This window comes from Micromonas pusilla, assembly GCF_000151265.4.
Source record: "Micromonas pusilla CCMP1545 genomic scaffold MICPUCscaffold_3, whole genome shotgun sequence".
Classification (NCBI taxonomy): Eukaryota; Viridiplantae; Chlorophyta; class Mamiellophyceae; order Mamiellales; family Mamiellaceae; genus Micromonas; species Micromonas pusilla.
Genome location: NW_003315884.1, coordinates 563990 through 589806, shown reverse-complemented (window position 1 = coordinate 589806; position 25817 = coordinate 563990). Strand labels below are relative to the sequence as shown.

The 25817-nt window shown below is 67.2% G+C and overlaps 16 protein-coding genes across 16 annotated transcripts; 9 read left to right on the top strand and 7 right to left on the bottom strand.

Annotated features, from left to right (window-relative positions):
* Positions 1-8: 8 nt before the first annotated feature.
* MICPUCDRAFT_56156 (uncharacterized protein) lies at positions 9-371 on the top strand (the record flags this gene model as incomplete). Its single annotated transcript, XM_003057182.1, has 1 exon — positions 9-371. The coding sequence occupies one exon, from the start codon at positions 9-11 to the stop codon at positions 369-371; it is 363 nt and encodes a 120-aa protein (XP_003057228.1).
* Positions 372-479: 108 nt separating this feature from the next.
* MICPUCDRAFT_56155 (uncharacterized protein) lies at positions 480-1699 on the bottom strand (the record flags this gene model as incomplete). Its single annotated transcript, XM_003056717.1, has 1 exon — positions 480-1699. The coding sequence occupies one exon, from the start codon at positions 1697-1699 to the stop codon at positions 674-676; it is 1026 nt and encodes a 341-aa protein (XP_003056763.1). The 3' UTR covers positions 480-673.
* Positions 1700-1929: 230 nt separating this feature from the next.
* MICPUCDRAFT_14932 (uncharacterized protein) lies at positions 1930-2919 on the top strand (the record flags this gene model as incomplete). The annotated part of the gene is made up of 1 exon (XM_003057181.1): positions 1930-2919. The coding sequence occupies one exon, from the start codon at positions 1930-1932 to the stop codon at positions 2917-2919; it is 990 nt and encodes a 329-aa protein (XP_003057227.1).
* Positions 2920-3094: 175 nt separating this feature from the next.
* Positions 3095-4693, top strand: MICPUCDRAFT_46659 (methyltransferase; the record flags this gene model as incomplete). Its single annotated transcript, XM_003057180.1, has 1 exon — positions 3095-4693. One exon carries the CDS (start codon positions 3095-3097, stop codon positions 4691-4693), a length of 1599 nt encoding a protein of 532 aa, XP_003057226.1.
* Positions 4694-4925: 232 nt separating this feature from the next.
* Positions 4926-6344, bottom strand: TK (thymidine kinase; the record flags this gene model as incomplete). Its single annotated transcript, XM_003056716.1, has 1 exon — positions 4926-6344. The coding sequence occupies one exon, from the start codon at positions 6342-6344 to the stop codon at positions 4926-4928; it is 1419 nt and encodes a 472-aa protein (XP_003056762.1).
* A 183-nt stretch (positions 6345-6527) lies between these two features.
* On the top strand, positions 6528-8113 carry MICPUCDRAFT_46658 (ataxin-3; the record flags this gene model as incomplete). The annotated part of the gene is made up of 1 exon (XM_003057179.1): positions 6528-8113. One exon carries the CDS (start codon positions 6528-6530, stop codon positions 7854-7856), a length of 1329 nt encoding a protein of 442 aa, XP_003057225.1. The 3' UTR covers positions 7857-8113.
* MICPUCDRAFT_56150 (uncharacterized protein) lies at positions 8015-8590 on the top strand (the record flags this gene model as incomplete). The annotated part of the gene is made up of 2 exons (XM_003057178.1): positions 8015-8111; positions 8430-8590. The coding sequence occupies 2 exons, from the start codon at positions 8015-8017 to the stop codon at positions 8588-8590; spliced, it is 258 nt and encodes an 85-aa protein (XP_003057224.1).
* Positions 8591-8677: 87 nt separating this feature from the next.
* Positions 8678-10665, bottom strand: MICPUCDRAFT_56149 (uncharacterized protein). The gene is made up of 3 exons (XM_003056715.1): positions 10552-10665; positions 10370-10419; positions 8678-10206 (listed from the first exon to the last, which is right to left on the bottom strand). Exons 1-3 carry the CDS (start codon positions 10616-10618, stop codon positions 9049-9051), a joined length of 1275 nt encoding a protein of 424 aa, XP_003056761.1. The 5' UTR covers positions 10619-10665; the 3' UTR covers positions 8678-9048.
* A 474-nt stretch (positions 10666-11139) lies between these two features.
* On the top strand, positions 11140-12436 carry MICPUCDRAFT_25594 (arsenite-antimonite efflux family). Its single transcript, XM_003057177.1, has 2 exons — positions 11140-12057; positions 12196-12436. Exons 1-2 carry the CDS (start codon positions 11242-11244, stop codon positions 12391-12393), a joined length of 1014 nt encoding a protein of 337 aa, XP_003057223.1. The 5' UTR covers positions 11140-11241; the 3' UTR covers positions 12394-12436.
* A 121-nt stretch (positions 12437-12557) lies between these two features.
* Positions 12558-13593, top strand: MICPUCDRAFT_46655 (H+-or Na+-translocating f-type, v-type and A-type ATPase superfamily; the record flags this gene model as incomplete). The annotated part of the gene is made up of 3 exons (XM_003057176.1): positions 12558-12616; positions 12751-12816; positions 12916-13593. The coding sequence occupies exons 1-3, from the start codon at positions 12581-12583 to the stop codon at positions 13591-13593; spliced, it is 780 nt and encodes a 259-aa protein (XP_003057222.1). The 5' UTR covers positions 12558-12580.
* Positions 13594-13745: 152 nt separating this feature from the next.
* MICPUCDRAFT_56146 (uncharacterized protein) lies at positions 13746-14078 on the bottom strand (the record flags this gene model as incomplete). The annotated part of the gene is made up of 1 exon (XM_003056714.1): positions 13746-14078. The coding sequence occupies one exon, from the start codon at positions 14076-14078 to the stop codon at positions 13746-13748; it is 333 nt and encodes a 110-aa protein (XP_003056760.1).
* Positions 14079-14654: 576 nt separating this feature from the next.
* On the top strand, positions 14655-16663 carry MICPUCDRAFT_25591 (ATP-binding cassette superfamily). Its single transcript, XM_003057175.1, has one exon. The coding sequence runs from the start codon at positions 14784-14786 to the stop codon at positions 16602-16604; it is 1821 nt and encodes a 606-aa protein (XP_003057221.1). The 5' UTR covers positions 14655-14783; the 3' UTR covers positions 16605-16663.
* A 147-nt stretch (positions 16664-16810) lies between these two features.
* Positions 16811-19219, bottom strand: MICPUCDRAFT_697 (uncharacterized protein; the record flags this gene model as incomplete). The annotated part of the gene is made up of 1 exon (XM_003056713.1): positions 16811-19219. A coding segment is annotated over one exon (2409 nt), but the record flags the coding sequence as incomplete, so codon positions are not given.
* Positions 19220-21673: 2454 nt separating this feature from the next.
* Positions 21674-22975, bottom strand: MICPUCDRAFT_56143 (uncharacterized protein; the record flags this gene model as incomplete). The annotated part of the gene is made up of 1 exon (XM_003056712.1): positions 21674-22975. The coding sequence occupies one exon, from the start codon at positions 22973-22975 to the stop codon at positions 21674-21676; it is 1302 nt and encodes a 433-aa protein (XP_003056758.1).
* Positions 22976-23327: 352 nt separating this feature from the next.
* On the top strand, positions 23328-23977 carry MICPUCDRAFT_11284 (uncharacterized protein; the record flags this gene model as incomplete). The annotated part of the gene is made up of 2 exons (XM_003057174.1): positions 23328-23403; positions 23571-23977. Coding segments are annotated over 2 exons (483 nt in total), but the record flags the coding sequence as incomplete, so codon positions are not given.
* A 284-nt stretch (positions 23978-24261) lies between these two features.
* On the bottom strand, positions 24262-25752 carry MICPUCDRAFT_46652 (uncharacterized protein). The gene is made up of 3 exons (XM_003056711.1): positions 25426-25752; positions 25170-25265; positions 24262-24973 (listed from the first exon to the last, which is right to left on the bottom strand). Exons 1-3 carry the CDS (start codon positions 25495-25497, stop codon positions 24449-24451), a joined length of 693 nt encoding a protein of 230 aa, XP_003056757.1. The 5' UTR covers positions 25498-25752; the 3' UTR covers positions 24262-24448.
* Positions 25753-25817: the final 65 nt, after the last annotated feature.

Genomic DNA, 25817 nt, shown 5'->3' with positions numbered 1-25817 from the left:
CGCGCGCGATGGGGGACTACGCCTGGCTCGTCGTGTCCTGGTACACGTGCGATACCGTGAAGGATGAAATGGACCACGATAACGAAGTGAAAACGTACAACAAGGAGATTCACGGCGCGTACTACTCCGTGAGAAAGGCGAATCGCGCGGCGAGGGAGGCGGTTCGCATGGCGGACGAGGGGAAACGCGCGATGGAGGTTCTAGACGGCGAGAGCGACGACGAAGTGGACTCCGACGCGAGCGAGAGCGAGGAGGACGACGAAGAAGTCATTCCGGAGCCGTTCGAGTACCACGAGAATAACGCTATGAAGGATACCGGCGAACCGGACCTCCACGTCGAGGTGATCTACCTCGACGTGTTAGACGCGTGACGATCGACGATCGGTTCCCGCCAACAGAAACGACGACGAACAGATTGATGACCTATGTAAGGAGTGGAGAAGGACTCTCGATCGCGGACGCGAGGGCGTCTCACGCGTAGCGTACATGCGTATCTGTTCTTACACGTCGTCTCATTCATTCTTCCTTCTCTCGTTCGTTCCGCGGCGTCGCCACGACGCGCGCGCGTCGTATCGTTCGTCGTTCTCACCCGCGGCGTCCCCGCGCGGGCGCCGCCGCGGTCTCCGTCCGCCGAGTCTCGTCCGCCGCCGAGTCTCGTCCGCCGCCTCTCGCCTCACGCCGCCGCCGTCGCCGTCGCGGCCAACGCGACGTCCTTCTTAAACGCGGCGATCTCCCTGATCTCGATCGCGAACGGCCCGGACGCGAACGTCGGGTTCAGCTCCCCCATCCCCTTGCCGTACTTCGACAGCATCACCTGAAGCGAGCGCACGCGGTCCGCGCGCAAGTCGCGGTAGTCGCTGTCGCCGCGCGCCACCTCATTCCCTCGCATCGCCGGCGCGAAATCTTCAAACGGGAGCTCGACGTCGATCCACTCCCCCTCGATCGTGTCGAACCCGGCGCTGTACGACAGCGCGAAGAAGTCCTCGGTGTCGCGGAGGATGAGCTTGTACCGCCGCCCGTCGCCGCGGACCCGCAGCTGCACGCCGTCGTAGCTCGACACGTCCACCGGCGAGACGAAGTTTCGCGTCCGCGCGCTGACGAATCCGCCGCCGTCGCCCTCGACGACGCCGCTGAGCTTCGCGCACTTGCCGCCCTCCGCGCTCGGGATGGTCACGATCGACGCCGCGGCCTCGGACTTGCCGCCCATGACGACGTCGTTCAGGGCGCCCCAGACGCGGTCGAACCGCTCCGGTTTCGCGTCGTCCGATCCCTCGGAGAAGTCGAACAGCACGTATCGCTTGTCCGGCGCCGCGGGGTCAGCGCGCCCGGGCGTCTTCGCCTTTGGCTTGCTCACGAACGGCAGCGGGATCGGGAACGGGATGCCGTTGAAGTACTCGTTCTCTTTCGCCGCCTGCTTCGCTTCTTTCGGAAGGAACGGCGCGTTCTCCCACCACGACGCCATCGCGACGACGGCGTTCCCCATCGTTCTGTTTTTTCTGTCCGCGCGCGCGCCTCGGACGGCGACGCGCGCGGCCCGTCGTCGGAGCGACGCGGTGGCGGGCGGGACAACGCGCGCGTGGAGAGCGGTCGACGCGAGCGAGTGCATCGTGCCGCGCGCGCGTGCTGAAGTGTCGGGTGGGGAAGGAGGACGCGTCGGGGGCGTCGTGGTTTTCGTCGCGTCGTCCGAGACCGACGTCATCGTCAGTAGGCAGACCATCACGGGGCGCCTCGTCAGCCTTCATCACTCGACGTCGCGCCTCCGCGGTGCACGGCGTCATGACGCGCCTCTCCCGCCTCCGCGCGAGCGTCGCGCTCGTCGTCGTCCTCCTCCTCGCCGCGTGCGCTCCCGCGCGCGGCGCGCGGCGGTCGTCCTTCTCCGTCGGCCTCGACGAGCGGGCGTCGACGTCGCCCCTCGCGTCTCGGCGTCTGATGACGCGACACGAGCGCGACTTCGACGCGTTCGTGCTCGAGCACGGGAAGACGTACGCCTCGGACGCGAAGGAGTACGCGAAACGCCTCGAAATATTCGCGGAGAACATGGCGCGCGCGAAGGAGATGTCCGCGCGCGACGGCGCGGAGTACGGCGCGACGCCGTTCGCGGATCTCACCGAGGACGAGTTCGCGTCGTCGCTTCTCATGCGCGAGCCGATCGACGCGGCGCGCGTGGAGCGTCTCAAGCGACACGAGTCATCGCGCGTCCTCCCGCACCTTCCCACGGAGAACATCCCTCTGAACTTCGACTGGAGAGCGCTGGGCGCGGTGACGCCGGTGAAGAACCAGGGGATGTGCGGGTCGTGCTGGAGCTTCTCCGCGACGGGCGCCGTCGAGGGCGCCCACTTCGTCAAGTCCGGCGCGCTCGTCTCCTTGTCCGAACAACAGCTCGTGGACTGCGACCACACGTGCGACCCGGACTCCGGGACCGCGTGCGACTCCGGGTGCGACGGCGGTTTACCCGCGAACGCGATGGCGTACGTCGTGAAGCGCGGCGGCCTGGACGCGGAGGCGGCGTATCCGTACCTCGGCGCGAGGGGCGACGGGAGGTGTAAGAGTAAAGAGGACGGCCCGCCGGCGGCGACCATAACCAACTACTCGTTCGTGTCCGCGGACGAGTCGCAGATCGCGGCCGCGCTCGTGAAGCACGGCCCGCTCTCCGTCGGCATCGACGCGCGGTGGATGCAGCTGTACAGACGCGGCGTCGCGTGCCCGTGGGCGTGCGATAAGACGCGTCTGGATCACGGCGTGTTGATCGTCGGGTTCGGCGCGGAGGGTCGGGCGCCCGCGAGGGGGTTCCGGAGGGAGCCGTTCTGGCTTATCAAGAACTCGTGGGGGGCGCGTTGGGGCGAGGAGGGGTACTACAAGATATGCAAAGATAAAGGGTCGTGCGGGGTGAACACGATGGTCCTGGCGGCGCAGGCGTGAGGTGCAGGCGTGAATAAATTTGTGACGTGTTACTACGAACCCGAGCGCGCTTTTTATCCACTCGCAATTCCCTCCGCGGGTCCGAATCCCCGCTCGCCGCCAGACCGTCGCGCGCGAGCGCGGGACGTCAGCGAGGGAGGACGCGCGCCGTCGTGTCCCGAGAGTCGTCGATAGGATGTCGGCATCCGCCGCGCGCGTCGTCGTCGCGCGCGTGGGCGCGGGCGCGCGCGCGAGGCTCGTCGGAACCGCGGGGCCCCGACGGGCGGCGGGGTCCGCGCACGCGAACGCGCACTGGCGCGCGGTGCGGTCGCCGCCGGCGCGGTCGCCGTCGCCTGATCACGCGCCCGCGCGGGCGCAACACGTCACGCGCGCGAGCGTCCGGTCCTTGAGCGGCGGCCACGGCGTCGCGCGCGGCGGAGGCGGCGGCGACGGACGCGGCGCGCGTTCCGTCCACCAGGACGCCGCCGACGCGGCGTCGTCGTCGCGGACGGCGACGTCATCGTCGTCGTCGCCGCCGTCCGCGCCCGTCGTCGACCCCGCGGACGAGCGATTCCACACCGAGCTCGTCGTCGCCGCGATCAGAGCGCCGACGCGAGAGATCGGCGGGCTCATGGCGGCGATCAAGAAGCACACCCTGGACCGCCCGCGTCTGAACAAGGTGATCGCGGACGTCGAAGAAAGGGAGCACAGCTTGATCCTCCTCTCGGAGGCGTCGTGCGCGGCGGGCGCGCCGGTCGACGACTACCCGCCCGCGGTGACCGAGGCGCTCGCGAAGACCCCGTCCGCGACGCTCACGACGCACGTGATGCACCTGGGGTACGACGCGCTGAGCGCGGAGGAAGCGCTGCGGAGGATCATCCCGCCGGGGATCGTGATCCCGGTCGGGTTCGAGACGGTTGGACGCGTCGCGCACCTCAACCTGAGAGAGGAACACGAGCCGTACAAAGCCGCGGTGGCGGCGGTGCTCGTGGACAAGCTGAAACAGATCGAGGTCGTGGTGAACAAGACCGGGGAGACGGGCGGGCCGTACCGGACGTTCGACATGGAGGTGCTCGCGGGGGCGCCGAAGAACGATCGACCGAACGCGCCGTTGGAGACGGAGGTGAACGAAAACGGGCTGCTGTACAAGCTCGACTTTCGCGCGATGTACTGGAACTCGCGGCTCGGCACGGAGCGCCAAAGGCTCGTGGACTCGTTCTCCCCGGACGACGTCGTCCTCGATCTGTGCGCGGGCGTCGGCCCGATCGCGCTGTTAGCCGCGCGGAAGTGCGAGAGAGTCTACGCGAACGACCTCAACCCGAAGGCGATCGACTATCTCAGCGTGAACGATCAGAAAAACGGAAAGCCGAAGAGACGCCTCGCGGGGATCACGTGCTTGGACGCGCGCGACGCCGTCGAGCTTCGCGTCTCGAGGGTCGGCTTCGACGCCGACGGCAAGCTTCAAGGCGTGCGCTTCACGCAGGCGGTGATGAACCTCCCGCAAGGCAGCCTCGAGTTGCTGGACTGCTTCAAGGGGGCGTTCACGCGAGACGTCTGGCCGCCCGAGGCGCTGCCGAGGATCAACGTGTACGCGTTTTCGAAGCACCCGACGAACCCGGAGGGCGAGATAGGGGGGCTCGCGGCGCAGGCGCTGGGGTTAGGGCGCTCGGCCAAGGCGCTCGGCGACGGCGTCGTGTACCGCAGAGTGCGCCTCGTCGCCCCGGGGAAGCACATGATGCTCGTGAGCTTCGTGTTGCCGGAGAAGGCGGCGTACAAGACGGGGTACAAGCGATGACGCGGCGACGCGCGCGAAGAGATGCGACATTTTGCAACTCCTGTTTTACTCTAAAATAATCAGTCACGCGCGCGTCGTTCGAACGTCGAGACGCGCGTTCGTTTCGTTCGGTGAACGTCTCCCCCCATCCCATCCCCCCGCCCCCGTCGACTCGTGAATAATTAGACCACGCGCGCCCGTGCGCGTGCCCGCCCTTCGCTTCCTCTCCGCCGCCGCGTCGCCGTCGCGTTCGTCACCGGACGCTCGACAGCGGCGAACGAACCACCGCGCCCATGCCGCGACTCGCGAGCTCGTTGTACGGCGACCGCCCTGGCCCACCCGCGCCGCGCGCGAGCCGCTTCCCGCCGCCGCCCATGGGGTTTTCCACCCCCGCGACCGCGTTCAACGCGGCGGCGCCCATTTTCGTTCGGCCGCGCGTCCCGCGCGCCGCGACGGGAGTGTAGCCAGAGTCCGCCGGCGTCGACGGGGAGTCCATCGTGAGGAGTCGCATGCGCTCGCCCACGTCCCGCATCGCCGGCGTGGACGCGACGGGCTGCTCGGCCGCGGACGGCGTCGCGGTGGACGGCGTCGCCGCCGCCGCGCGCGCCTCCGTCACCGCCGCCGCCGCGGGGGTGCCGTCCACGGACGCGCGCTTCTTCGCGCGCGCGCGTTCCGCGGACGACGCGGACGACGGCGGCCGCGACGGCGTCGACGATGGTTGTTGTAGTTGTTTTTGTTTCGCCGCCTTCCCGATGGGCGACTTCCCCGCCTGCGCGGCGGCGGCGCCGGACGCGAAGCACGCGCGGCAAGACGCGCTGTACCCCAAGTCGCTCCCGCCGATGAGCTCGACTTCATCCGTCGCGACGGCGCCCGCGCGCGCGGTGAACGCCGCGTCGCCGCCGCAGCCGTGGCACACTGCGCTGAGTTTTGTGACGTCCTCCGCGATCGGGACGAGGCCGAGGACGGCGCCGAACGGCGTCCGCTTGAAGTCGCCGTCCAGCGCGGCGACGATGACGGTTTTCCCCTCGTTGGCCCACTTTTCGCAGAACGCGACGACGTCCGGGAAGAACTGCCCTTCGTCCACGCCGATGACGTCGAACGAGTGCGCGACGTTGTCCACGTCCGCGAGCAGATGTGTGGGGTATGCGACTAACGCCTGTCGGTCGTGCGTTATCATGCACCCGCGCAAGTCGTCGACGCCGTCCGTCCCCGCCTCCGCGGTCCCCGGTTCGGATTCGTACCGCGTGTCCTTCGCGTACTTCACGACGAGGCACGAGCGATTCGCGACCTTGTGTCGGCGTATCCGTCGCGCGAGCTCGGTGGATTTCCCGGAGAACATCGGGCCTGTCGTGATGGCGGGAGTCGGGACGCGCGGGGATCGGTCAGGCGCGGACGGGGACGCGGGGACGTCAGATTCAGACGCGCGCGGGGAGGGGTTGGTTGCCAAGCTGGGGATTCGAGATTCGTATTCGGCGGGGAGAGAGACGCACCGAAGATGACCTGCACGGAGCCGTTCGGCTCGCGCGTCACCGTCCCGTTCGCGTGATGCGTCATGCGCGACATGGTCACGTTTACGCGCGTTCGTCCGGACGACGTCCCTCGCGCGCGCGTCGCTGTGGAGGCGAGCCGCGCGCGGACGAACGAATTCCTTCCTAACTCCCGCGCTGTCCATTTTCAAATCGTCGCTGACTACTTACACATACGTTTCGTACGCGGTTCGCGTACGTACTACAGTACGCCGCACAACGACCTTCCGGACCTTCGATACCGAGCGCGAGCAGCTGGCGTCGCGTCGCGTCGCGGACGTCGCTTCCATCAGATTCGTCGAGCGCGCCCCTCCCCCCCTCCGGGCACGATGGCGCGGCTGCTGTACCACGAGAAGCAGACGTCGATGCTGTGCGGCGTGCACGCGCTGAACACGCTGCTTCAAGGCCCGTACTTCAGCGCGCACGACCTCGCGGCGATCGCGACGGAGTTCGACGAGCGCGAGCGCGCGCTCATGCGCGAGTCCGGCGTCGAGAGCGCGGACTTTCTGAGGTACATGGCGGAGGACAGCGGGAACGCCGCCGCGGACGGGAACTTCAGCATCCAAGTCCTGACGAAAGCGCTGGAGGTTTGGAACCTGACGTGCGTGCCCGCCACCTCGCGCGAGGCTGGGAGCGCGTGGAGGTCGCCCCAGGACGAGGTCGCGTTCCTGTGCAACCTCGACCAGCACTGGTTCGCGGTTCGACGACGAGACGACGTGGAGAGCCCGAGCGTGCACGCGGGCGGCGGATTCGGCGGGAAGAAGGGCAGCGCGCCCAAACCCGGGGGGTGGTGGAACTTCAACAGCATGTTCCCCGCGCCGCAGCCCATCTCGGAGCTGTACTTGAGCGCGTTCCTCGCGCAGCTGAAGGAGGAGGGGTACAGCATCTTCGTCGTGCGGGGCGCGCTGCCCGCGGCGGCGGACGCGAGCTCGAGCGGGACGTACGGCCGGTGGGTCAACGTCGAGGACGCGGCCGCGGATAACAAGGCTGCCGACGCGGTGAAAGCCGCGGGGCGCGCGCGGTGCGCGGCGGAGCAGGCGATGGCGAGGGTCGGCGCGGGGGGGCGCGCCACGTTGACGACGCTCGCGCGCGGCGGCGGCGGCGGCGGCGGCGGCGGGGAGGGATCGGCGGACGACGCGGAGCTCCAGGCTGCGATCGCCGCGAGTTTAGGACACGGGCACGGGCACGGGCATGGCGGAGGCGCGGGGAAGAGGGATTCCGCGGAGGACGCGGCCAGGGCGTTGGCCGCGAGCTTCGCCGGGGCGGGCGCCCCGAGCGCGGGCGGCGGCGACGACGCCGACGCGGACCTCGCCGCGGCGATCGCCGCGTCGCTCGCGCAGTCCACCCCGCCGCATTCGCAACCCCCGCCTCCCCCGATGGCGCTGCCGCCCGTCCCCGACGAGCCCGCCGCCGGGGACCCCGCCGCGGTGACGCTCGCCGTGCGCGTCCCGAGCGGGCGCCGCCTGAGCCGGCGGTTTCGGGACGTCGACGCCGTCGCCGCGGTGGCGGCGTTCGTCGCGGCGGAGACGGGCGTGGACATGTCGAGGCACGCGCTCGTGGCGGCGTTCCCGCGCCGGCCGCTGAGCGACCTTGGACGCACGTTGAAGGACGCGGGGGTGAAGGACAAGGAGGCGCTGTCGGTGGAGCCGCGCAGGTAGTCTAGCTAGTAGAACACCAAGGTACCTTCAAGGTGGAAATTTCGCGCCTCTTCGCTCAGTGGCGATTTTCGTCGGGTCGAAGAGTCGCGATAAACGGGCACCTTCGCGCGATCGAACGCAGTAGTCTCGGCGCGCGATAGACACCGCGGGTTGAGAAAATGCCGTTCGCCACCACGGCCACGATGGCCGGCGCCGCCATGGGTTTCGGGACGCAGCTGTTCATCAACGCCCTTCGCAAGCTCCCGCTCTTGCGCAGTGCGTGCCCTTTCCTCCCCCGCGCCATTCTTTCTTTCCACCGCGAGCGACGCGCGCGCGCGGGTTCGTTCATTCTCGCGCGTCGCACGCGCGGCGTGTGCGGTCGACGCCGCGCCATGACGCGCGCGCGGTGAAACCCGCGCTCGTGAACGCGCGAATCGATCGCTCCCCGCAGCGGTGCACGTCGATCGCGGACGCGATCCGTGCCACATCTTGGACCGAGGCGTCCTCGGAGGATATTTTAGGGTTTCTTTCGTCCCCCGCGCGCTCGCGTCGCACGCGCTGACTCCGCCCGCCCGTTCTCTTTCTCTCTTTCAGACCCGTGGGAGCATGTGCTGTGGACCGGCGGGGGGGTCTGGGCCGCGAACGCGATGGCGGAGTGGGAGGTGAAACTCACGGAGGAGGTCAAGGCGATGCAGGCGGAGAGGCAAGCCGCGAACGCTCGCTTCATGGAGTCCATCAAGTCGTCCAAGGAGTGAGGGGACGTCGTGTACGCGAATCATAAGTTAGCTCTTTGTAACTCTACGGTAGGGTGTCCACCCACGAGAAACGAGACGACGTCGAGTGAAGGCGCAGGAGCTCGGTATTAAATCGCTCCCGCTCGGAGTTCTATACTCTATTGAATTACGAGCGTCGACGCGGACAGAACGGGGAGCGCGCGCGCGGGCGTCGTACACACAGCGCGCGTGCTCCCCAACGTGTTTGTCCTTCTCCGCGTGACTGCGTCCCCGGTCCCTTGTTTTTCCCTCACTTCACTTCTTTCCACATGCGTTTTCGTTTGTTTTGCGTTTTTACACCCGCAACCCGTCCCGAACCAAAAAAATTCCTCTTGTACAACAATTCGCCAGACGAACAGAAGGAGACGACTGATGATGAAACTCCGTCGCTCGCTCGCTCGCTCGGCGCACCCACCCTCGCTCCGCTCTCACCACACGACTCAACACAGCCTTCGCCCGAGGTCCACGAGCGAGACCTCAGACTGCGTGTACGGCATCCCTTTCCCCCCCGACCGCAAGCTCACGCCCGCGGTGGAGTCCCACTGCTCCGGGCTAGACGCCCCGGACCCGCGCGTGTTTGGCTTTTTGGACGAAGCCTTGTGCGCCGGGTTTTTCAGTTTAGGCGACGAGCTCTCGTTGCTGCCGCTGCCGTTCGACAGTCGCGACTTGGCGTTCCGGCCTCCTTTCTTCGAGTTTGAGTCCTCGGAGGACTCTTTGTCCTCTCCTACGACGTTCAAAGCGGTGAGGTCCGGGCACGACTGCACCGCCGCGAGCGCGGCGGCGGCGAGGTTCGGGTCCGAGTGCACCTTCGCGAACCGGCCTTTGATGCGCGGGCGGTTATCCGCGAGCGTCTTCCGGCACTCGTATCGAATCTTCTTGTGCCCGAGGTGCCTCGCGAGTCGCTTCGCGCGGTACCGCTGCAGCTGCGCGTGTCTCAGCGCGCTCGTCGCGAACGGCCTGGTCAAGACTTGGTCGTAGTGCGGCGACCCCGGCCCCCCCGGCGCGCCGCCGCCGTGCGAAAAGTTGACTTGTCCGCCCGCGTGCGGCGGCATCATCTGCGTCGGCGCCTGCGTCGTCTCGCTCGTCCCGCTCGTGCTCGAGATTTCCTTCCCATCGTTCTGTTGTCGCTGCATCCCGTCGGCGTGTCCTTGTCCCATCATCGCCGCGCCGTTCCCGGTGACAAACCCCGCGCTGTCGCCGACCACCGGTTGCGCGCTCAGTTCCCGCCGCGCGTCCGAGTTTCTAAACGCCGCCGACGAGAGGTGGTTTCCGTTCCCGAAGCCGCCGTGGCTCCCCCACAGCGACGCGTCGTCCAACCCAAAGTGCGACGCGTCGCCGTTACTGCTGTCGTGCGCGTCCTGGTGCATGTCGAGTAAATTACTGAGCGGGTCGTCCATGTTGCCGTGCGGGCCGGAGACGAGCCAGTCGAGGTCGTTCGACGTCTCGTTGGTGGGCGCGCCCGACGACGTGCTGGCTTGCTCGTTGCGCGCCACGCCCATCTCGGTGTCGAAGCCGTCGTTCGTCGGGTTGATGGATTGGCACAGCGCGTCGTTCGCGAGTTTTTGTTCCATGGGGATGCGTTCGTGTCGCATCGCGAGCTGCGGAGGACGAGGGGGAGGACGGGGGGAGACGAGTAAGATGCTGAAGGAGGGATCTCGACGCGGACGAAATGAATGACCCGCGAAAAGTAGGGTCACGCGGCCGCGCTTATCGGCGCCGCGCGAGTCGACGCGATAAAAAAAATCCCGGGAGAGCGCGCACCTTGTTCGCGGTGTGAATCGCGACGTCGCATCGCGCGCACAGGTTCGCTCCTGAGGTGGAATCGAGCGCGTCAGCGTCGCGTCGTCTCGGTGTAAAAAGCGGGGTTAAGCGACGCGGGGGAAAAAGCGAGGGGAATCTCCGAGGTTTGGCGGAAAAGATTCGACGCGGAATCTCGCGCGCACCGTCGTGCGCGCAGAACCACTCCGCGGGCGCGGCGTGGCAATTGTCGCATGGCATCTTGTTCGTCATGATTCGCGCTCTCGGTGGTTCTCGTGACGCGCGTTGGCCCGGTCGCGCGAGGGCGTGTGACCCTCGGAACTCTCAGATTCTGTGTTAACTCCACGGACTGACTGCTGACCTAGAAGGATAAAGCGCGGCTATCGTTCGTCGCTATCGAATCAGATGCTCTTTCGGATGTCCCCGTCACCAGCAGCCAATCACGATTCGGTGCGGGAAAAAAGTGCCCCATAACCTATCGTAAATGCTTAAACCCTGTAGTTAATTCGCGTACTCGTCAGACTGTTTGCCCATAGCCGGGTGGGTTAAAACCGACCACACCATAACCTAGCGTAATTTTCGCGGGTTCGGCGTTCGTAGTTCCGTCCGAGTCGATCGACCCTGTGAGCCGGGCGTCGATCGAATCATTCACTCATCGCTCCGCTTCTCGCGCGCGGTCGACGCCGCGAACGATGGCGACGGCAGCCGCGGCGCCGCTGGCGCTCTCGCGCGCGCTCGCGCCCTCCTCGCGCGTGGGCGACACCCGGGGAAGCGCGCGGAAGCGTCTCGGCTCGAGCGTCCGCGTGCGCGTCTCGCGACGCGCTCCCGTCGTGACGTCGGCGTCGTCGTCCGTCGAGTCCGCGGGGTTCTCGGAGATGTCCGCGGGGAGAGACCGGAAGTACTACATGGTCGGCGGCAAAGGCGGCGTCGGGAAGACGTCGCTGTCGTCCTCGCTCGCGGTGAAGTTCGCGATGAACGGGCACCCGACGCTGCTCGTGTCCACGGATCCCGCGCACTCGCTGAGCGATTCCCTCGCGCAGGACGTCACCGGCGGCGTCCCGGTCTGCGTCGACGGCACGGACGCGCAGCTGTACGCGATGGAGGTGGACCCGAACCAAGCGAAGGAGGAGTTCGCCGCGTTCGCGAAGCAGACGGACATGTCCCAAGGCGCGAAAGACTTCATGGGCAGCGTCGGCCTGGGCGGGCTCGCGGATCAGCTCGGAGATCTCAAGCTCGGCGAACTCCTGGACACGCCGCCGCCGGGGCTCGACGAGGCGATCGCGATATCCAAGGTGGTGCAGTTCATCAAAGACGAGAAGTACGCCAAGTTCACGAGGATCGTGTTCGACACCGCGCCGACCGGGCACACGCTGCGGTTGCTGTCGCTGCCGGACTTTTTGGACAAGAGCATCGGTAAGATCGTCCGCCTCCGGCAAAAGCTGACGTCGGCGACGGACGCGGTGAAAGGGCTCTTCGGCGTGGACGACGGCAAACAGGACGAGGCCGTCGCGAAGCTCGAGAAGCTCAAGGCGCAACTCCAGGAGGTGAAGGATCTGTTCCGGAACGAGAAGACGACCGAGTTTGTCATCGTGACGATCCCCACGGTGCTCGGCATCTCCGAGAGCGGCCGGCTGCTGTCGTCGCTCGAAAAGGAAAAGGTGCCAACGCGTCGCCTCGTCGTGAACCAGATCGTCCAGGTCACCGGGGAGGGGTTCGGCGCGAGGAAAGAAGAGCTCGCCGCGAAGCAGGAGGCGCTGCGCGAGGCCATCGACGCGGCCGGCGCGGTCGACGGCCTCGCCGAGAAGCTCGACGCGCTGATCGCCGCGCAGGGCGCGGTGACCAAAGACGCGCAAACCGCGGTGAACTTTTGCGCGGTCAAGGCGAAGGACCAGCGGCGCGCGATGGAGATGTTGGACGAGGACGCCGGGTTGAGAGGGCTGCGGAGGATCGAGGCGCCGCTGTTCGACATGGAGATCCGCGGCGTCCCGGCGCTGCAGTTCATGGCGGGGCAGGTGTGGACGGAGTAGGCGTGCGTTAGACGTCAACCGTTAAGCAATTCATCATTCACACGAACAGAAACGCACGTTCGCTGAGCGACTTGACTTTTCGCGTCTCCCGAGAAGCGCGAGGATCTCGCGCGTCATAGGGCTGCCGCGCGGCGACGCGGGAGAAAACACGCCGAGGCGGCCGCGCTCGAGTGACGCACGCGGCACCATGAACGACGAGGAGGTGCGGCGACAGATCACGCAGGTGCGAATGACCGCGCGCGCGCGCCGCGTCCCTCCTCGATCGAACGTCGTGGCTTTTCGCGACGACGAGCGTAAACGCCCCTCGTCCGCCCGCTCCGCTCGCTCAAATCCCCCTCCGCGCTCTCGCTCGCGCAGATGGTGAAGTTCATCGAGCAGGAGGCGGAGGAGAAGGCGAACGAGATCAACATCGCGGCGGAGGAGGTGCGTCCGCGCGGTTCCGACGTCCGATCGGCACCCGCGCCAAAAGTCTCGCGCTCGGTCGCTCACGCGAACGCCGCCCCGTCCCCGTCGCTCGCGCAGGAATTCGACGTCGAGAAGCGTGACGTCGTCGAGCGAGAGAAGCAGAAGATACGCGAGGAGTACGAGAGGAAAGAGAGCGCCGCGGAGAAGGAGAAGCGGATCGAGTTCTCGACGCGACTCAACGCGGCGCGGCTGCGTTTGCTCCGAGCGAGGGACGACGCCGTGCGAGGGATCCTCGCGGAGGCGCGCGATGAACTCAGAGACGCGAGCGATAAACCGGAGTACGAATCTCTCCTCGTCGGCCTCGTCGAACAGGGCGTCGCGAAGCTCCAAGCCACGGAGGCGGTGATTCGATGCCGGGAAGTCGACGCGGAGAAGGCGACGGCGGCGATGCGGCGGGCGGAGGAAAACGCCGCCGCCGCGGGACGAGAGTTGAAACTCACGCTGGACACGCGCGCGCATCTGCCGCCGCCGCCGCCGCCGCCGCCGCACGACGACGACGACGACGACGCGAGCGGGGAGGGGGGTAGTGCACGCACACGCGCGGCGACAACGGACGTGGCGTCGTGCATCGGGGGCGTGCACGTGCTCAGCGTGGACGGCAAGGTGGTGTGCGACGTGTCGTTGGACGATAGGTTGCGGGTCGCGTTCGAGAACAACCTCCCGGAGATTCGCGGGGAGATTTTCGACGACGGCGAGGACGAGATCGGGGACGGGGACGAGATCCCGGGGACGTGATCGGGGACGAGTTGAACGACGCGTCGTGCGTTGTGCTCACGTCGCAGAATAGCCGCGTTAGACCCCGCCGGACGTCGGTCGCGACGAGACGATCTCGTCGTTCGTGGACGCCTAATTTCGTTCCTATTCGATCTTCCGCTATGGTCCAAAAGCTACCGGTACCCGCCGCCGCCGCCGGCTTTCCTCCCCGACTGCGTCGTGACCGTCTTCTCCTGCGCCTGCTCCGCGGCGATCTCCTCCACGACCGGTGACGTCGTGCTCGACATCGAGAACAACCTCTCGTCCGGCTTGAAACTCCGCGTCTTTTTCTGCGTCGTGTTCTTCGTCTGCGAGAGGTACCCCTCGAACCCTTTGAAGACGTTCCCGTGCTGCGAGCTCTCGTTCAGGTAGTGCGTCTCGAGGTCGTACACCTGCTTCTCCGTCTGCTTCAGCTCCTCGTCCAAGCGCTCCTTGCGCTGCTGCAGCGCGGACAGCGTCGCGGACATGGACGACGATCTCTGTGAATGAATGCGTATTAGGGTAAACCACCGCGAGGAGATCCGCCTCTCCCTCGACGCGCCTCGAGCGCGACGACCGCGATCGGCGCCGCTCCCGCTCGAGAGTGACCGAACGCGCGTGCGGACGATTCGTGCGTTGCCGCGCGCGCGCGTGTGGCCTCGCGCGAACGCGCGCTCGCGAGGGCGCTCCGTTCGAACCGGGTCGAGGGGCGCGAAAATCCCAGGTTCGAGACCGGGGTGAGCATCGCCCTTTCATCGGTCGACGCGAGACGACTGAAACCAGGTCCTGGGCTCGATTTCACCGCGAATGACACGGCAGCCGTCGATAGTCGACGTGGCTCGTAGTCGTCCACCCTCCACCCGTCTGTCGGCGACGCGTCACAACTCGACCGCGCAGAGTCTCTCTCCCCGCGCGTCACGATGCCTCCGTCCAAGGACGACGACGACGACGACGGCGTCACGCTCACGAGCGTCAAGGTCGAGGAGCCGCTGACGGCGAAGAAGAGCATCCGCGTCAGCTTCGACGCCGCGCCCGGCGCGGCGGCGAAAAAACCGGCGGCCGCCGACGCGAAGAATGACGGCGAGAAGGGCGACGGCAAGGGCGACGAGAAGGACGGCGAGAAAAAAGAGGAGGACGGCGAAGACCTCGACGGCTCGAGGGACCGCCTGCTGCGCGGCAAGAAGAAGCGCAGCATGAAGCAAGACTTCTACCGCATCCTCCAAGAGTCGAAAGGCCAATCGAAGCGCTTATCCGTCGGCATCTTCTTTCTGTTCTGTAACTCCGTGTGCATCATGTTGATCCCGTTCTACGCCGGGCGCATGATCGACGGCGTCACGAAGCACCTGGAAGGCGACAGCGCGGGCGCGCGCAGGGACGTTCTCGATGCGTACATCGGCCTCCTCCTCGTCGGTCTCTTCGGCGGCCTGTTCCAGGCGCTGCGAATGTACATGTTCAACACGGCTTCGTACAAAGTCGTCGCGCGGCTGCGGAACCGCCTGTTCACGAACATCCTCGCCCAGGAGGTCGGGTTCTTCGACTCCGTGACGTCCGGGTCGTTGATCTCGCGCATAACCACGGACACCGCGATGCTGAAGAACGTCGCGACGCAGAATTTGTCCATGGCGCTCCGAGGGATGGCGACGGTGATTATCGCGTTTACGTTTATGTTTTACACGTCGTGGCGGCTCACGCTCGTGGTCCTCGCCGCGTTCCCGCCGCTCATCGCCGCGGCGATCTGGCAGAGCCGCCGTCTGCGCGTGCTCGCACGTCTGACGCAGCAAGCGACGGCGAAGGCGACGTCCGTCGCGGAGGACTCCCTCGGCGCGATTCGCACGGTGCGAACCTTCGGCCAGGAGAACCACGAGTCCTCGCACTTCGCGTCGAGCGTCAACGAAGCCCTCGGCGTGGAGATGTCGTACGGGAGGCGAAGCGCGATCTTCAACGGCTGCCTCACCGCGGGCGTCTTCATCACCCTCGGCTCCACCTTCTACTACGGCTCCCGGCTCGCGATCGAGGACGACCTCACCATCGGAGAGCTCAACGCGTTTATCCTCTACTCCATCAACGCCTCCTTCGGCATGGCGCTCATCTCCGGCACCTACGCGTCCATCATCCAAGCCCTCGGCGCGTCCACGCGCGTGTTCGACCTCATGGACCGCGAGTCGCTCCTCCCGCACGACGGCGTCCTCGCGCCGGACACGACCGAGACGGGCGTGAGCGTGGAGCTGAGAGACGTGCACTTCGCGTACCCGGGGGTTCCGGACCGCCCGGTGCTCAACGGGTTGTCGCTCAACGTCCCCGCGGGGACGTGCGCGGCGATCGTCGGCGCGTCCGGGGCGGGGAAGTCCACGATCGCGGCGCTCGTGCAGTACTACTACGCCCCGATCAAAGGCCAGGTCTTCGTCGCGGGCGTCCCGGTCGGGGAGATTCAGCACGAGCACCTGCACTCGCTCATCGGCGTCGTGTCGCAGGAGCCGGTGTTGTTCGCGCGGTCCATCCGCTCGAACGCGAGGTTCGCGTCCCCGGACGCGACGGACGAGGACATCTGGCGCGCGCTCGAGCAAGCGAACGTCGCGGACTTCGTGCGCGACTTGGAGAAAGGATTGGACACGTGGGTCGGCGAGAGAGGGATCAAGCTGTCGGGCGGGCAGAAGCAACGCATCGCCATCGCGCGCGCGGTGCTCATGAACCCTCAGGTTTTACTCCTCGACGAGGCGACGTCCGCGCTCGACGCGGAGAGCGAGCAGCTCGTGAACGACGCGTTGGACGCGATGATGAGCGGCAGGAACCGGACGTCGATCGTGATCGCGCATCGGTTGAGCACGATTCAAGACGCGGACTCGGTCGCGGTGGTGAGCGAGGGCGTCGTCGCGGAGCAAGACACGCACGATAACCTCATGAAGATCCCCGACGGCGTGTACGCGAACTTGATGCGGCGGCAGCTCGCGGGCCTGGGGGCGTCCACGGACGACCTCCCTAAGCTCGCGCAACAGGAGCAGAAGAAGACGAAGTAGTCTAATGTATTCTTTCAGTCGTCGTCGGCGGCTGCGTTGTACGTGTATCTTATACGACGCGATATCTACGCCTACGCCCACCTCTACGACGACCTGCAGCCGTGCTCCGTGAGCACGGTCCGGATCGTCCTCAATATATCCTCCGCGCCCGCACCTTTACTAGGGCCACCATCTCGCACTCGTCGCGCGCCTCGTATCCGCGCGTCGAGCTCGTCGTCCAGAGCGCGGCGCAGCTTCTTGAACAGCACAGCGACTTGCGCGGACGCTCTCAGCCACAGCCACCCGTCCAACGACACCCTCCCCGCGGCGTGATACACGTCCATCGCGCCGCCGAACAGGAGCAACGCCGCGGGGGCGACGACGGTGCTGTCCCTCAGAAACACCCTGGACGTCTTCACTTTCTCGTGGAACACCAAGAACGGAAACGTCGGCGTCGCGAGCTTCGCGTTTACGCTCGACGGGTGCACCCCGACTTCGCCCTTCGCGTCCCGCCACCGCCCGGTGTTCTCCGTCGCCGCGATGTTCGCGTAGAGACCCGCGGTGACGACAGCCTTCACCACCGGCGCGCGCTTCGCGTCGACGTTCCACGACGCGGAGGGGTCGTCCACCCAGCCGCTCGGGGAGGCGTCCGCGCGCGTGCCCTTCGAGCCGGCGATGAATCCGATGTCCGCGAGAAGGCTCGCGTACTGCCCGCGCATCTCCGCGATTTGCTTCAACGTCTCCGGGCACAAGCCGTGCTTCGTCGCGTGCCTGCGCGCGGTGTTACGGTCGGAGACGGACGCCACCTTGGCCCAGTTTTCGTACGCGGCGGCGTACACGAGGTGATCGCTCTGCTCCCCGGACGCGAGGCAGCCGGAGCTCGGGAGCGAGAGTTGTCTCCGCGCGGCGTCCCCGGCGGCGGCGCCGCCGCCGCCTTTCCCGCCCTGACCACTCGTGAACGGCGACTTGTACGATAAACACGCTGCGATCGTGAGCACCGGGGATAAACACGACAGGAGCGCGCCGTACACGAGCATCTTCGCGACGCGGCAGTCCACGGGAAGCGCGGCGAGATGATGCCCGAGAGGGGTCAACGCCGCCGCCTCCGACGCGTCCACGGCTCCAACTTCCCTCAGAGTGTTCAGCGCCGCGACCACCGCGTCAGGAGCGGGCGGCTCCAACGACCCGGCCAGGAACGCCTCCGCCCCGTCGTCGACGTCGAGTTTCTTGATCTGTAACACAATCTCCGTGAGCGGGACGCGGTGCATCTCCGGGACTTGATGCGACCGGAATCCGTCTCGCGCGCGGTGCGAAGTGAACAACGCGTAGCACGTCCCCGCGCGCACGCGCCCGGCTCTTCCCGCGCGCTGCCTCGCCGCGGCTCTCGAGACCCAGCCTTCTAATGAGCTCGCCATCCCGCGCCGCGCGTCCCACTGGCGCTCTTTGACCCGACCGCTGTCGATCACGACGACGACGTCTTCGATCGTCACGGAAGTCTCCGCCACGTTCGTCGCCACGACAATCTTCCGAACACCGACCGCGTGCGTCTTAAACGCCTCTCTCTGCTCCGCGGGCGTCAGCGCGGAGTGTAACGGCACGAGCTTGTGCTTCCCGTGTCGAGGCGCGAACCGCGGGTTCGACGCGAGGCGATCGATGAGCCCAGAGACTTCGCCGATCCCGGGGAGGAAGACGAGCACGGCGCCGTGAGGGGCGTCGTCGTCGATCACGCCCAAGAGCTTCTCGATGATGTCGTAGTCGATGACGTTCTCGTCCAGGCGCGATAAGTTCCGACGCGTGAGCGCGCTGACGTGCTCGAACTGCGTGGGGTCGTAGTCTGGGTTCTCGTCCCCGCGCCACGCGTCGTCCACCCCCCACGAGTCTAGCGCCGCGGCTTTCTCTCTCCGGTCCATGTTCTCGATCGCCGCCGCGCCTCTGGAGTCGCCTCGCGGACGTCGGCAGCACCGGCTCTCTTCGTCTAACGTGTACTCGAGCATGTCGTGGATATCCTCCAGATACACCGTGCTCACCGGGTGCGTGCGTCCCGCGGCTTGGACGACCGGGCAGTCGTCGAGGTACCCGCAGAATAAATTCGCGTCGAGCGTCGCGCTCATCACGATCAACTTCAACGGCGCCATCCCGAGCTCCCTCCGTCGCGCGGGCAGCGTCCGCAACAGCGCGAGGAGAAAGTCCCCGTCCAAGCTCCGCTCGTGTATCTCGTCCAACACCACGTGCGACACCTCCGCGAGGAGCGGATCCCCGTGCATCCGTCGAAGGAGTATCCCCGCGGTCATAAACGTGAGCCTCGTGTCCTTCGTGACCGCGGCGTCTAACCGCACGTGATGCCCCACGAGGCTGCCCTTGCCCCCGACGCCGCCGCGCTCGCAGCGCTCGGACGCGACGCGCTCGGCGACGGTGAGCGCCGCGACGCGGCGCGGCTGCGTGCATATCACGCGGCACCCGGCCCCGGCGCCGGCGTCGACGGCGTCGTCCAGGAGGTACTGCGGCACTTGCGTCGTCTTCCCGGACCCGGTCTCGCCGCACACGACCGCGGCGTCGCGCTCGCGGAGCGCGCGCAGGAGGTTGTCCCTGAGCGCGGCCACGGGAAGGTTCTCGCGGAACGCGCGCATCTTTTGCCACGCCGCGTCGGAACGTTTAGTCGCCGCGTCGCGTTTCAGTCGTTCGCTCGTCTCCGCGAACGCGGAGGCGTTCGCGGCGGCGGCGGCGGCGGGCCGCGCGGCGGGCGACCGTTCCCCGATGGACTTTCTCCTCGACGCCACGCCGGAGGCGGCGTCGTCCTCGCCGTCACCGTCTTCCCACGACTCCTTCGGCGCGTCGTCAGCGTCCGCGCCGACGCCGCGGCGCTTACCCCCCGCTCCGCGCGACAACCGTCGGACGAAATCGTCCCTCGCGGACGCGACGGTCCCGGGTCCGCCGGCGTCGCCTCCGACCCCCGCGGCGGCGGCGGCGGCGGCGTCGAAAACCTCCTCGGCCCAACGCCGCCATGCCATCTTGAACTCCGCAGGCAGCTCCGACGGCATCGGCGCGAGCCCGGCGACGGTCGCGCTGGTCGCGCCCGTCGTCCCGACGGCGAGAAACAACGCCCGCGCTGCGGCTGCGTTTTGCGCGTCGTTCACGGTCTCCCAGCCCCCCGGCGGGGCGTCTTCCTCCCCGGACGAGCACGTGATCGTGCTCCTCGCCGCCGCTTTCGCCGCGGAGCCGCCGCCGACGCGCTTCCCGCTCCCCGTGCGCTCGACGGTGACCGCGTACGTCATCCCTCGGACGACGGCGCCGACGGCGGCCCCGGCGGTCCCGCCGCCGCCGCCGCCGCCGCTCGGGCCGGCTTTGTCGTACCGCGGCGCGAGCCAGCCTTCGCGCCGGCAGAGCATCTGAAGCAGCGCTTTCGGGGCGACGGTTTCGACCTTAACCGCAGCGGCTGGAGCGTTACCGCCCTTCTTCCCCCCTTTCTTACCGCCCGCGCCCGCCGCCGGTTTCGCCGCGATGTGCGTCGGCGGAAACAACGGCGCCTCGGAGAGTTCGAACACCGCGGCGTCGTTCCCCGTGTCTTCGCCCATGATCGCGGCCGTCTCGTCGCCGCCGTCGAACAGATCGAGCCCGAAACCGCCGTCGTCGTCGTCGTCGTCGTCGCCGTCGTCGTCGCCTTCCTTCTTCGAGGCCGTGGACGTCGGGTCATCGGGCTCCCCCCCGCCGTCCCCGCCGTCCCCGCCGTCCCCGCCGTCCCCGCCGCCCCCGCCGCCGGCGTCCGGGGCCCGTCGGGACGCATCAGCACCTGCACCAGGACCAGAACCCTCGCCCTCGCCGTGAGCGCGAGTCGTCCCCGAGTCTCTAAATAGCCCATCAGCGGCTCCAGCGGCGGTGCCCTCCACTCCGTTCGACTCTTCCGCCGTCGCCGGCGCGGGCGGCGGCGGCGGCGGCGGGTGCAAATCCTCGTCGACGAGTCCGTACGCGGCCATCTCCTCTTTCACCCTCCGCACGAGCTCCCCGGCGCGCTTCTGCCGCGCCTTGTCCCTCGTGACCTTCCCCGCGGCGGCTTCCGCTCTGGCCTCGTCCATCTCGCGGCGCATCACCGCGATGTGCGCGTCGCGGTCGGCGTCGAACGCGCGTCGCCGCCGCCGCGCCGTCGCTTTCCTCTCGATCTCTTCCTCCGTCAGACCGTAGTCCTCCAAGCTGTCGTGGTCGCTCCCGGTGCCGTCCGACCCGTCGCCGTCGCTCGCTTCCTCGTACTGACGCATGATCCACTCGCGGTTCGCCCTCGCGGCCTCCTCCGCGTCGCGCTTCCTCCGCTCCGCGTCCGCCTCGGCGCGGGCGGCGGCTTTCTCGGCGGCTTTCTCGGCGACCGCGGCGACGGCCGCTCTCTCCCTCGCCTCGGCGGCGGCGGCGGCGGCGGCGGCGGCGGCGTTCGGGTCCTGCTCCTCCGCGGCGACGAGGACCTCCACGGCCGCGCCCTCGGAGCCCGGGAACGCGGCCGCGGTCCGCACCGCGCCTTGGTAGCGCCGCGGCAGGCGTTCGGTCGGGACGTTGTAGCACAGCCAATCGAGCGCCTCGCCCATCGGGTTCGCCGCGGCCTCCGTCTCGTCCGTCGCGCGGCGTCGCGTCGTGACGACGTCCGTCAGGGCGTTCTCGATGTCGCGGACGCCGAAGCCTTCCGAGAGGAGGTCGTCGTACAGCTTGCACAGCTTCGCCTCGGCGAAGAGATCCCGCGCGCGATCGTCGTCCTCCTCGTCCGCCTCGGCGGCGGTCGTCGACGCGATCGATAGGCTCTCTAACGCGCGGCGGACTCTCGCCTCCGCTTGCGCGCTCATCTCCACCTTGACGGCGTCATCCTGGCGGGACGACGTGCTCGGTTTCCCGCCGCCGCCTCGCCCGCCGCCGCCTCCGCGACCTCCCCGAGGAGGCGCCATCTGTTATGAGAACGCACATTTCCCCGAGACGAGCAGAGAGGAGACGCGAGTGGTGTTCGAGTGTCGCGATCGAAATGTGTGAGACGTTCGCGATGTCCGCGACTCGCGTCGCGCTAAACTACTCTACTTCAGCACCCGCGGTTGGACGCGTCGCCCGCGCGCGCGCACGACCTAGCTCCCGCTGTACGTCGACCCCGCGTTAAACCCGGACGGGTTCATGCGGACTTGCACCGCGCCGTCGCCCGGGTTTCCGCCGCCGCCGCCGCCGCCGCCGAACGCTCCGAGCGTCCCCACCGACGGCAACGCGGCTTTGTCCGCGCCCCCAACCTTCGCCTTGTTCGGCCACAGCGCGTCCGGGAACATCGACGTCATCCACGCTTGTTTATTCGTCGCCGCGACCTCGCTCGCGCTCTCGCGCTCTCTCTGCGCGTACGCCTGCGCGGCGTCGAAACCGAGGAGCTCTTGCCGAATGAAATCATCCGCCGCCGTCTTCACGAGCGACTTCAAGACGTTCGCGTGGCGCTCCGGCAACGTCTTATCCAAGTGCGTCGCGTACTTCAGCGCGAGCTCGCGCATGCCTTTCCCTCTGGACACCGTCAGCCCCATCGCGCCGGCTTCGATCTCCTCGAGGTCGTCCGGGTCCACGACGCTCGAGTACCCCAACAAAAACTCCAGCATCCGTTGCGTCGTCCTCGCGTCGTTCTTCACCCTGTATATCGACGTGTTCGTGACCCCGAACACGGACTCGTCGTACGGGTCCGGGGCTTGGTAGTAGGACATCTTCGCCGAGTTCGCCTCCCCCATCGCCTTCCTCGAGTTCGAGAGGAATTCGGGCTGGACGAGCCCGCTCTGTCGTTGCGGCGGCGCCTTGGGCTGCGTCGCGTGCGACGCCACGAGCGCTCTACGTCGCGCGATGCGCATCTCTTGGCTCGCCTGCTCCATGCACGCCTCTTTCACTTGCTCGAACAGATCCTCGCGCATCTTCCTGAGCGCGAACGCTTTCTGGAACGCCGCCCCGGGGTTGCTCGCGTCGTCGTCGTCGTCGTCGTCCTCCGGGATCTGCGCCAGCGCCGTCTCCAGCGCCTCGGTGCCGATCGCCTCCATCTTCTCCGGGTCCGCGTACACGTTCCCGCCCGCGTCCACGGAGGTGAACGCGCCGCCCTGCACCGCGCCGCCGTCCTCCGCCTGCGGCGCGTTCCTCACCTTGTCCGTCACGAAGCGCACCGCGTAGTCGCGCGCGCGCTCGCCTCGCGTCCGCGTGTCGACTTCTCTCAGGCCGTAGCTCTCGCTCTCGTCGACGGGCTCGACCGCCGCGAGCGCCGTCGCGCCCGCGCCGCCGCCGGAGTCGGACCGGAGGTTCGACGCCCTCGAGCGGAACGACGCCTCGCTCATCGTGCGCGTCGTATCCCGCGCGGTCGCGCGGCGTGGCGTCCGCGCGCGTTGGGTTGTGGCGTCGTAGTCGCATAACGCCATTTTTCTTCGTTCCCGTCCCTGCTCGCGGGCAGCTCGCGCGCGCGTTCACCGACCGCGAAAATGGCGCGCTGACGGGCGGGGAGCGATCTACTCGTCCCGCGCGCGTCGCACGCGCTAGGTCAGACACGCTCGCGGACAGGCGTGAACACGTCGACCGAGGGGGAAGGGGCATCGCGCGTCGGGGGTCGCGTCGAGACGGAGGAGTCCCGCGCGCGAGGGCGGATTAGACGCGCGCGGCGGTGCTAAGTTCGTCGCTCGCTGGGAATCGAACCCTAACTCGATCTCGAGGATGGGGTCCGCGGCGCCGGACCCGGCGACGACCGCGTTCCTGAGCCTGCCCCGCCTCGCGGGACGTCTCACCGCGGAACTCATCCTTCGGTCGCCGCAGGGGTTAGACCCGGTCCAGGACTACGCGATCGATTTACGAGGTGCGTCCCGTCCCTCGAGGAGGCGGCCGATCCGATCCGATCCGTGCCTTTCCTTTCCTTCAAAACGCCCTTCGATCGTCCGCCGCGCTCGATCGCCCGCGCGCTTCGCTCATCCCCCGCCGTTCGCGCTCACGCCGCGCTTCCACGTCGTTCGCGAACGTCCACAGGGCACAAGATCGCGGCGATCGAGAACCTCGCGGCGACGCAGAACCAATTCGACGCGATCGACCTCTCGGACAACGAGATCGTCAAGCTGGAGGGATTCCCGCCGCTCACGCGTCTGCACACGTTGTATCTGAACAACAACAGGATCGCGCGGATCGGGAAGAACATGGACGAGCAGCTGCCGATGCTGAAGTGCGTGATTCTGACGAACAACCGCCTGGGGAAGCTCGCTGACGTCGACCCGTTGGCGACGTTCAAGCACTTGACGCACCTGTCGTTGATGAACAACCCGGTGACGAGGGCGGAGAATTACCGCGCGTACGTGATTTACAAACTGAAGAAGTTGAAGGTGTTGGACTTCAGGAAGGTGAAGCCGAAGGAGCGCGAGGCTGCGGAGGAGCTCTTCGGCGGGGACGAAGGCGAGGCTGCGATGGAGGCGGCGAAGACGTTCGTCCCGGGCGTCGTCGGAGAGGAGGGCGCGGCGGCGGCGTCGGCGTCGGGGCCGAGCGAGGAGCAGCTGAGGATGATCAAGGTCGCGATCGCGAACGCGGCGACGCTGGACGAGGTGGAGCGGCTGGAGCGGGCGCTCACGTCGGGGGTGTTGCCGAAGGATATGAAGCTTTGATCAAATAATGGAGGGAGAGGAGGAGGGTACTTTAGACGCGACTACTTTAGAAACGCAAAAAACATGTTGAAACAGATGATTCTTACATGTTTTGATCTTACATTCATACACTCGTCTACCTCCCTAGGGAAACGACGCGCTGCGTCAGCGCTATACTCGTACATTCGGGCTAACAATAAGCTCTAGATTCCTTCGTCGTTTACCTTCGCACAACCACTTTTGTACACGGCGACGTCGTCGCCGCCGATTTCGTATTTACGTTTTGTCGATTTCCGACACCTCCCTGCTCGGATTCCGCGACGTACTCCGACTCGAAAACGCGGCCATGAAGTTCATCAAAACCTCCGCCTCGTCCACCTGCTCTTTCATGAAGTGCTCCGCGACGCTGGCAACGAGCTTACGCTTCTGCTCGTCCGGGGAGACAGCCTGTTTATAGTGCCCCTCCTCGATCTTTTTCAGCGTGTCGAGCCCGAGCTTGTCGAAGTTGACTTTCGATCCGCCGCCGCCGCCGCCGAAGCCACCGCCGCCGGCGCGCTCGCTCGGCCGCGACGACCGCTTCCCCGTGACCGTCGCCGTGATCGGCCGCGACAGCGGCTTCGTGGGCGTCCGCCGAACCGTCGACGATCGGCCGTTCATCCGCTCCGCGTCCGGCTTCGTGCTGTTCGGGTTCGTGTTCACGCGTAAGTCGTCCTCGCCGCTGTCGCTCTCGTCCCCGGTGGGGGCCGACAACGCGACGATGGCGTTCCGCTGCACCCTCGCGTCCACGCCCGTCTCGAGTCTCTGGAGGGAAGGGGAGGGGGACGCGGAAGGAGAGAGAGAGAGCGAGCGAGGTTGAGCGATGGCGTTCGCGGACGCGAGAATGAGGTCGCGAGAACGCGCGCGGGGGTCGCCGCGTCGTGTTCATTCCGTTCCTCGAAGAAGAGAGAACGCCAACGCTCGGAAAAAAAGAGCGAGGCTGGGAGGGAGGGGGACGCGCCACCAGGTGCCACCCGCCGAGGCCGACGGCTTTCTTCACGACGCCGGTGAGGCCGACTAACGTGCTCTTCGTTCGATTATTCCCCGTCACGCGGACCTGCGGGCACGGCGGAGAGAAGGAGACGACGTCTCAACGCGCGCGACGGAGGACGAACGGCGTGGAATCTCGCGCACATGCGGGCGACCGCGCGAAAGGACCAATGCTTTTTCTCCGCTCGCGCGTGTTTTTCGAAGTCGTCGAACGCGCGCGAACGGACCTTCGTGTGCTTCGGAAGAAGCGCGAGCTCGGGCTCGTCGAAGGATAAAGGCGTTTCCATCGCGACCGACATCGTTTACGCGCGCGTCGGGGCGTTTCCCGCGTCCGCGCACCCCGCGCGGAGTCGCCCTCGCGCGCGGGATGAACGTTCTTTTTATTGCACGCTGGCACACACACGCGCAAATTTGTACCCCACCCGGGGGGGGGAAGTCGCGTGACGTCCCGCGCGCGCGCGAGGGACGTCCGCGCGCGGAACTGCGTCAACCGCGCGTTCGCACCCGATACGACGAGTGCCGGATAGAATGCGCGCGTACGGTGCACGCACCGCGACGCGCGCGGGGGTTTGACCGGATGCCAAGCGAGCGACCTTTCGTTAATGGGACCCCTCAAAAC

Coding starts and splice junctions, on each gene's coding strand:
- MICPUCDRAFT_56149 (XM_003056715.1), bottom strand. CDS start 10,618: ATGACGAACAAGATGCCATGCGACAATTGCCACGCCGCGCCCGCGGAG. Junction 10,420..10,551: donor GTGGTTCTGCGCGCACGACG/GTGCGCGCGAGA, acceptor ATTCCACCTCAG/GAGCGAACCTGTGCGCGCGA. Junction 10,207..10,369: donor CGATTCACACCGCGAACAAG/GTGCGCGCTCTC, acceptor CGTCCTCCGCAG/CTCGCGATGCGACACGAACG.
- MICPUCDRAFT_25594 (XM_003057177.1), top strand. CDS start 11,242: ATGTCCGCGGGGAGAGACCGGAAGTACTACATGGTCGGCGGCAAAGGC. Junction 12,058..12,195: donor GCCTCGTCGTGAACCAGATC/GTCCAGGTCACC, acceptor ATCGCCGCGCAG/GGCGCGGTGACCAAAGACGC.
- MICPUCDRAFT_25591 (XM_003057175.1), top strand. CDS start 14,784: ATGAAGCAAGACTTCTACCGCATCCTCCAAGAGTCGAAAGGCCAATCG.
- MICPUCDRAFT_46652 (XM_003056711.1), bottom strand. CDS start 25,497: ATGTCGGTCGCGATGGAAACGCCTTTATCCTTCGACGAGCCCGAGCTC. Junction 25,266..25,425: donor TTCTTCCGAAGCACACGAAG/GTCCGTTCGCGC, acceptor CCGTGCCCGCAG/GTCCGCGTGACGGGGAATAA. Junction 24,974..25,169: donor TCGGCGGGTGGCACCTGGTG/GCGCGTCCCCCT, acceptor CCTTCCCTCCAG/AGACTCGAGACGGGCGTGGA.